Here is a 9,714-nt window from a genome sequence, read left to right as displayed (position 1 = left end):
TATATATATATACATATATATATATAATCTGAAGACATTTTTTACAAGTATTTGAATTCGTATTAAAAAATTTGAGAAATTTCGAAAAAGTTATAAAAATATGTAGAAATTCTGAAAAATTCTAAAGTTATATAAAAAATTTTGAGAAATATTTCACTAGTAATATTATAATATGAATGACTATTGAACAAACATAGTATAGTAGTAATAGTAGTAGTAGTAATAATAATAAAGAGCGGTAGTGAAACAGAAAAACTTTCTCATAAATCCGAGAACTTTTCTGAAGTAGGTACTGCAAAAAGATCTCCGCACTTATAAGAGTTTTCCTCTACTATTGCTAGTTTAAGGGCGATGCCAATGTTGAAATTGTCTGGAAGATTTGGAGGATAATGCATTTGTTGAATTTATTTTGTGACGTAAAAAGTGCTGCTTTGAACATTGAATTCTTAAATTATTGCATAAAGAAGAAAAATGTGTCCAACTGTTTAGTCAAAAATACTTTAGATTAATTTATAAATAAAGAACTAATACGGAAAGAAAACAATATATATATAATAATGATAATACAATAATAATACTAATAATAATAATAAATTTCTTTTCCGAAATCTCAGAATTAATTGTATTTTACGCAATAAATTAAAATGTCAAGGCTTTTATTATAAATGAGCAATATTAGTTAATTAATAAAATTCAAATAATATTCACATACGTATAACGATAAAAATCTCAAACGTTTCGTCTTACAAAGTCTTCATCAGTGATTAACAAAAAAACATATTTATATAACCCCTAACAATGTCAACGAACGTACTTGACATTGTTAGGGGTTATATAAATATGTTTTTTTGTTAATCACTGATGAAGACTTTGTAAGTCGAAACGTTTGAGATTTTTATCGTTATACGTATGTGAATATAATTTAAATTTTATTAACTAATATTGTTCGTTTATATATAATAAAAGCCTTGACATTTTAATTTATTGCGTAACATTTATACGAGCCTATTTCTCTATAATTGAATTTTATTGAAATTGATCGACAATTGGAAGCTCATGTGGACATCATATTAGAAAACCCCTTACATTTTTTAATTTTTATTTTAGTTGATTTTAATTGACACAGTATGTCTGATAAGTGTTAATACTTGAAAGCTCCTTGACACAGTTGATATAATACTAATGTGGACAGTAAATTTTTATGTATTTGACGTCGGAATATTATATCTCGTTCATCGTAGATCTAAATCTCTTATTAGAGTTTTATTTAACAATGGTTTAGAAATCTTAAAATTTTGCTATTGTTTAAATATACAGAAATATAAAATTAATTGCGAAATTAGCTGTCGTGTTTAATCCTCGCTTAAATATGGGTCAATCGAAAATCTTCAAGTATAATAACTTTCAAAAAGATTATTCTGTATGGATCTTTCTACACAAATTAATATCCATATTGTATTCGAGTTTTTAAATGAATGCTTGATCGATATATCTTAAACTGACTTTAATAAAATAAAAACATATACTGTAATTATATATTGCACATTTTGATTAGAAATGGAAAATTAACGAGAGTTATAAAATTTATGAGTAACACAATTATAATTTTTACTCGCGATTCTAAAAATTTATTTGTGTTTATTCAGCAATGATCGAGCCAAACTTGGAACAGCTTCGTTGTTTTGCTGCCATTCGGAAAAAGCAACAACAATAAAAAGCAATAACAATAATAATAACAATTCGTTCTCCAGAGAACACGTCGATAAACGGCGCGCATCTGCAATGTCCCGACGCCGCTCGTCGTCGGCGTCGCGTATTGACCGTGGGGATAACGATAATTGTATTGTCGCGTCGCTCGACGACGACTACACGACGACGAGCGAAATCAGCGTGAGCGTAATAATCGTAATGCCGACAATAGGCGACGCACAAAGGGAATTAGACACCTATATACACGCGGAAGCGTGTTCGCGCGCGGGCGTCGCAACAGCCGCGCGCATGTCACCCCCTTATGCTGTCTCTCCCCGGCCTCACTTTCTCTCTTCTCTCATGCTGGGGTTGGTTCCTCTCTAATTACATCGATCCCCGACCGCCATCTGATTGGTCCACCATCCAGGATCCAGCCTCCATTGCCGCCACTGCCGCCACCGCCGCCGCCGCCGCCGCCGCCGCGCCGTGCAGGTAAATCTCATGCGAACGTGAAACAATCAGATCATCCGGGAAACCACGAAGAGGGGTACGGGGCAGAGGGAACCCCCGGGGTCCATGATGACGCCGGGATGCTGCGGAGAGTGTTGCCCAAGTTTTTTAGCCACCGAGCGTTTAATGGTTGAGGGGCTTTGCAGAAGCTCGTTGCCGTGGTTGTTGTTGTGTTTCCGTTCTGTTGCTGTTTGATCTCGCTTGATCTTTTGAGGAATAGAATGCCAATGCGAATGTGTAAAACATGATGCGCGAATTAAAGATAATTGAGAGATAATATCGAAAATAAATATGGAAATATTGCGTGATAAAATGAAATTAAAATAAAATAATAATAATAATGTATTGCATTACGGGGTAGCCAAAATTACTTTAAATTCATAACATTTTATGTGTTTTTACAGATAATTTCCAACGGATCCTGAACTCGATAATAAATTACAGCAAACAAATTAAAAATAGAAATTTAAAGGTTTTTTTTAAATTAAATATTTTGTTAGTTAAAGAAATAGTTTTATTATCCATTTAATTCACTAAATCACATTTCGAAAAGGCCTTTTTCAATTTTTTATAATTTGAAAATTATTAATGCCCCACATTTTGAAAACTCAATTTCAATTTATATATCAAAATATCTATCGTAAAAAGCAAAGGTAAAAGAATTTTCTATATTGAAGTATTTATCGTAAAAAAATAATGCAATTAAAGTAGGGCATTCTATGTATCTAAAATATCGTCACAAAATTTATATTTTGAGACAAATTTATCATATTATTATATTATTATTTGATTACTTATTATTATTAAGAATATTAAGATTATTATTATTTTATTATAAGTTTAATAAATTTTACAATTGGATTTGCTCTTCCTTGCTTGTGAAAAGCATATAGGAACGGGTAGTAATAAGGAGGATAATATTTTAATCAAAGATTAGAATTGGAGGGAAAATATTTGAATACCAACAAGTAACAATAATCGGCATTCATCAGAACTCATCGTTTCATTACATGAAAATAGAATAGAATGAACTCACAGAGCAATCTCGCTGTTCACGCTAAACCGCGCGCATTCTTTTTTTCCATTTCTATTCGCGAAAACCCCCTTTTCATTTTCTCGCGGAGCAACGCATGATTGGTATCGTGATTATTAAAGCAACTTATAGTTTTCCTCTCTATTGTTTATCTAAAACCACTTTTTTAAATTGTAAATTTGGTCATATGCTGTTTAATGATATAATTCTGCATATAAAACATGATTTTTTTCCTGAAAAATCAATTTTTTAATTAATTTATTATATAATTTTTCGGAGAAATTGTGAGTACGATATTGAATAATCCACTGGATAAGATTTATTGTTGACAACTGTCAACAATAAATCTTATCCAGTGGATTATTCAATATAAGCAATAAGTAGTAATTATTCCGTATGCGTATATTATTGCTTATTTTATTGTTTCTTTACTTGAATAATCTGTAGCCATAAAGTAACCGTCGTCGTGACATAGCAATAGTATTTTAAAATATAATTAAAACAACATTCTAATAATTAAGATAAATTCTAAAAGTAACATATTTATCTTAATTTTGGTATATACATGTATATTATATTAAATGTATACACACACAGAAAAATACATACTGTATGCAAATAATAATTATTTTGTTTCAGTAAAAGCATTTTAAAAGTTCATATATCCGCAAATCTATCATAAATTCATTAGCATCAAATTTATTCTGAATCTTAGTAAGTTTAATACTTCAATCAAGATTAGAATTAAATTAGATTACAATTAAATTAGAACAAATTAAATTTACTTATTATTAAAGACGTTTCTTGGATCAGTTCTATATTAAAAAAAAGAAACAATTCTTAATTTGTTTTGAGTATATAATAAAGAATTTTTCTGAAACTTGTAATAAGTACATTTTAAGATCATTATAAAAAAATATTCTTTAATAAAGATAACTTGAAAGGAAGAAAATTAATTAAGTAATCACTTTTCTTAGCAATAGAATGATATTTTTCTATTTTTGTGACAAATATATTGTCTCTTGATATTTTTATTAAGAAAACAAATTTTTAATGATGAAAAAATTTCTAAACGATCATAGATTAGAGTATTAGAGTATCCTCATAATCTTCGTTGATGGAAAAATTCTAGGATCTTACAAACGCTTTACAAGAAAGGAAATCGAGACCGCCACGGTCAAATCGGGAAATCCTAAGGGGTATCGCGTGTTTATCCGTCCACAGGAAGCGAAACTTTCGGCCGTACAAATGCGGCCGCACGTGCGATTTCGCATAGGGGCGGTGCAGCGTCGCACGGGAAAGGGAGGGTGGCCGAGGGTGGAGTGATATCTCCGGATGTAGAAGGGAGGTATCCCCCTACCTCCGGTCCTTCGTTTCTCAGTTAGCACGAGGTGAGAGAATGGAGGACGGCCAGGTGATTCAGACGCGCGTGCCACCCCGCAGAAACTGACGTTCTCTAGCCCGCGGGATCTTCTTCGTCTTGCCGCTGTGCGAGTTTTTCAAACTCTGGAAAGTCCTACGGGATAGCTTCATCAGTTATGATCGGCCGGAAAATTGTATTCCTGTGAAGTTATTACCGGGAGTTAATTCGGGTCATGGCAATGTCAAGTGAAAATGAATTTCAGTCGGATAATAAAAAGGAGTAATGAGAGAAAAGTGAATTATGAAAGATAATCAGGTTTAAAACTTACGATAGGTGGAAATTTTGGTTCCTAAAATTGTGAACTCCGCGTTCTAGAAATTTGGACAGTTTCGCATCTTCTGGTTTCTGCGAACGTGTCTTGGATGTATCGGGTCCACTGGAATAACATCGGTCACAAACGTTTTCTAAAAGTTTAAATCTGATGACATTTAAACGCAGGAAATTCTGAATCTTTAAAAAAATAATGCTCCGTATCTAAGAATTTACGATTCATTTATTCATGCTAGAACATTTTGACGAACAGAAAACTTCAGTAAAAAAATCTTTTAAACTCATCTTTTGTTTATCTGGAAGAATTTTACTTTTAAGAAGAGAGAGACTTTTACTAGATTATTTTGCTTCGCTTGGAAGAAATATTGGGAAATCTTTCGTATGAACGATTAAGTCTACAGATTATATAAATTCGTTAAATGTCCGCAAAGAAAACGAGACGACCGTCATCGCCGCGACGTTTCTTCGCGCGGCTTTACGGTCATTTGGAGGCGACGAAGAAAACGGAAAATGACGAGGACGAGGATCACGCGAGGGAGAGTCTGGATTCTTCGCCAGAGATCACGGAGAAAACATCACACGAGCTTCCCGACTCACCTGAATCACATAAAATGTTGCCTGTGAGTATACAAACAGATCCTTCATTTTAATATACACACAGAAAAGTATCATTCTATCGCTAAGAAAAGTGATCACTCGATTGATTTTCTTTCCTTTAAGTTACGATTATTTTTAACAAAGATATTTTTTCGATAATAATCTTAAAATGTACTAATTATGAATTTTAGAGAAACTCTCATTATACATTTTGTACTCAAAACAAGAATTGTCTTTTGAAGGATGGCATAAAATCGATCGAAGAAACTTTATACAACAAGCAAATCGAGTTTGTTTTAATTTAATAATTTTATTGAATTATTAAACTCACACATCGTCTTAATTTTCGGTTGCTTTCTATAGAGTTCCTAAAAAATGCTTAGTTCCAGAGACTGACTTTTTAAAGTTAAGTTTTCTAAACATTTTTTAACGAAAATGTTTTGATTGATGTTATGATAATCAGAAATTCCGTTTGGTCTCACCAAAATGTCAATTCTTCTCGGTTTTATTAATTAATCAAAATATTTTTGTATTGTAATTTATATTAGTATAATTTATTTAATATAATTTTAAAATTTTCAAAATTTTTGTATGATTTTATAACTTTTTAGACAATTTCTTTAGTTTTTAGATACAAATTGGGACACTTCTCAAAAGTCTATATCTCTTCTAAAATTTCTTAACCTGTGAATTCTGAAATATTACAAAATTTTTAACTTTCTCATTTTATATTTCCGAAGAAAAGTTATAAGAGGAAGAAGCTTAAGATATTTTTTCACAGAAGAGTTATAAAAGCAAGAAGCTTAAGATATTTTTTTACAAATCTTTGTAAGTTTGAAATGTGAACAATTCTCAAAAAAATATGATGAGATGTTATGAGAATTTTTGTCTAAATTTAGTCAATGTTAGGATTAAACTGTCACTTTTCTACTTTTGTAAGGTGTCACACTCCAAGGACCTCGAAAAAGTGCCAAACGATGTCGCAAGTAGTAAAATATTTGAGAGCAAGGAAACGAAGAAAGATTCAATGCTCACAGGTGTGAGACTGCCTTTTCTGCACGGATTCCTTCCACGAGGACCCGGCCAGACTTTTCATCTCACGCAGCTCGCGCACCCATCCACGCTGCCGCCGCATCTTCACGTTTTGCCGAACCATCAGTCCATGGCCGAGCACCACTTTCAAGGATTCTCTGCCTTCTGTAAGCTCCTGTTGCTTCCGTACCGCAGATTTCAGTTTTTCGTAATTAGTTAACATAACACTCACACGTGTTTTCCGCCGCTCTCGAAGAATTCTAATAAATGCATATAATTAATCGATTTTTGTTAAATTCATTTTAATAAAATTAATTTTAATCATAAATTTAATCCTAATTCTCTCAGATTTGCTCTGAAATTTCCTTAATTGATATTAGTGGGTTCAGTGTATTTTAAATTATATCTTAAAGTTAATGTAATTGAATGATTTTTTTTTATTTTGAAGAGCAAAATTCGAGGTATAAAATTATGTAACTTAAAATTATGTAGGGTTATGAAAATTTAGCTTTAATTAACAAAGTTACTTTAATTAACAAGTTGCTTTATTTTTCTATTTAATTTGGTTGATTTTAAACAATGATTAAATAATGAAACTGTTGATTAAATAATTCGCGTTGTCCTGAAATTTTTGGAGTACTTGCAAATATCAGGATTACAACCATTTAAGAATTTTCGGATTTGAAATACTTAAAAATAAATTGGCCCTATCGCGAAGTTCTTCACGTAAAAATCTACAAATAAACCGGATACTTGAACGACATTCGCGTTGTCAGATATTCTACGAATTCTACGAATATATCAAGATCTATGCCCCAGAATAATGGTTAATTGGATATCCAAAACATTTTTCATTCAAAATTATAGTATGCATTAGGAGCCTGAATTTTAGCATGGATTTTATTTGATATTTTATGTGGTACCATCCATGTATCTTTGACCAAGAAACAAACACTCTGTTCCATTCGTGCATTCAACCTGCAAGTTGCATGGAGATACATACCACGAAAATGCAGGTGACTGCATAACGCGTCTCCAAAAGCTCGCCTCTCTCTCTCTCTCTCTCTCTCTCTCTCTCTCTCTCTCTCTCTCTGCCTGTATTTTGTATCTCCCTCTTCCTCGCCTCTTCGTAAGCTTAGGATCGAAAGGCGTCTTTGCGTTCGAGTATTCGCGAATCAGTAAGCAGATTTTGTGATGTCGCATTACGTGACGCCCACGCCGAGCGGACACGGCCATCGTCCAGACGAAGAGGATATTGAGGCACTCTTCTGTCATGCAACAATGGCACAATCCCACACAGGAAGGATTTCAGGAGGAAATCAATTCAGACGCTTCTCTGAAATTTAACAAAACTTTCACCGTTTTTCCGCGGCCTGGTTCTCCCTCAGCTCTTTAAAAAAAAAAAAAAAAAATGTAATTTGTTCATTTATACATTTTTCGCAGAAACACGGCATTAAAAAGAGGCACTTGAAAGGGAATCTTTTGTCTTATAGAAATTTGACAAATTTTGAAATAGCAAAGTATTTGAAATAAATAAAAAAAAAAGTAAAAGCAGGATTTGATATGAAGAGCGTAGCTTTTTCAAGTACAAAAATAATTATTCGAAACACAGGAAATGTTGAGCAATTACTTAGGAACATCCGGCAAATGATCGTTTTTAAGCGGATAAAGATACTTTTTTGGATAATTTCACAGAACTAAAGAAATTTAAGAACTTTCTTATAAAATTCGAATAATCTCGGTTTTTATCTTTATACTTAATCGATATCGCGATTCGACATGTCGAAGGTTTTCTAAATTTCCCAGTTGTTTCAGAAGTTGTACGAACGTTGTAGAACAGTACATTAACTTATATAGAAATTCGATGAATATATTTCTAAATAAAGTATTTCTAATTAAAATATTTTAGAATTTTTCATGAAATATAAATATGCCCGAAATCAGAGTTTCCGAAATATTCTTTTTCTTACAATATTTTAAAAATATTTTAATTGTGAAATATTTAACATATTTAAAATATTCTACAAATATTTAGGAAAAATTTTTGAAATATTAAAAAAAATGTTTCATATAAATATATTTCACGCTGTGTGGGATTTCTATTTTTACAAACGGGTTTAGAGATATTCTAGCAGATGACCAGAGGATATCGCTGCGGCCGCGGCGCAGGACAGGAGAGAGGAATTAACGAATTTCACTCTTCATCTGAAAAGTTTGACGCTCCGCGTCACGCCAGAAACATTGCGAGGACAAGCCGCACGCGGCACGCACACTCACTCGCGGGTTTTATCCCGCTTCGACACTTCGTCGCGATATTGTGATGAGATTACGAGACGCAGTTGGCCGCTCCTCAATGCGAGAAATACACCGCCGCGGTATTCCTACTGAAAAATCCAACTCTTCTCCTCTCCCGGGTTCCCTTAAACCTCACACAAACCACCAATTCGACTCGCCGGAAAATACATGCCGGATGTTTGTGTAAATCGCGGCTTGTATCGTCGAGGAATCTATACACCCGTTGATGCTTGTGACGTATCCAGATTTGATCCCGGCGATCCCAATTTGTTCCAAACGTCGAAAGATCTTTTTTTCGTAGAGATACTTAAGGTGTCGCAGTATACGGAACGAACATTATACGGAAATTTTTATAATATTTCATAATATCTTATAACATTCTTAAGAATTTTTCATATTTTAAATTTATAAAGATTTCTGAAATCTTAAACGGTTATGAGGTTCAAGGAGCAATTAGTATCCCATATCCGCTTTACACCAGATTGGGCGAAGCCTCGGGAAGCCTCAATTTCCGATATCGCTCTCTTTTACCAGTGCATCCTAATTATTCTATTACGTAACAAAGATGAAATTACAGCACACATGGCCAGATTTATTTCACGAATCCCATCAAGTGTGCTGAAAAACGGAAATAAGAATCAAATTGAAGTATTAAGAAAGCAAATCATGATACACATGTGACGAATTTTTAATTTTTAAATTACTAAATTTTTTAATTATTGAATTATTTAAAAATATTTAAATTAAATATATTATTTGTTACTCTTGTTGCTTTTCGTCAATTAATTTAAATGTTTAGAAGAAATTTGTGAAAACGATAAGCTTTGTCACGTGACTATTCTTGTTTTACGCTGATAAAATTATT

At 32.6% G+C, this 9,714-nt stretch overlaps 1 protein-coding gene across 1 annotated transcript in view; it reads left to right on the top strand.

Annotated features, from left to right (window-relative positions):
- The first annotated feature begins 5,344 nt into the window (after positions 1-5,344).
- Positions 5,345-9,714, top strand: part of LOC108769661 (homeobox protein rough) — an 8,215-nt gene continuing 3,845 nt past the window's right edge. The window contains exons 1-2 of the mRNA XM_018520767.1: positions 5,345-5,545; positions 6,463-6,721. Of these exons, the coding sequence (XP_018376269.1) occupies positions 5,345-5,545; positions 6,463-6,721 (460 nt within the window). The remainder of the gene's footprint in view (positions 5,546-6,462; positions 6,722-9,714) is intronic.

This window comes from Trachymyrmex cornetzi, unplaced genomic scaffold, assembly GCF_001594075.2.
Source record: "Trachymyrmex cornetzi isolate Tcor2-1 unplaced genomic scaffold, Tcor1.1 scaffold927, whole genome shotgun sequence".
NCBI lineage: Eukaryota > Metazoa > Arthropoda > Insecta > Hymenoptera > Formicidae > Trachymyrmex > Trachymyrmex cornetzi.
This window is presented reverse-complemented; position numbering and strand designations above follow the sequence as displayed.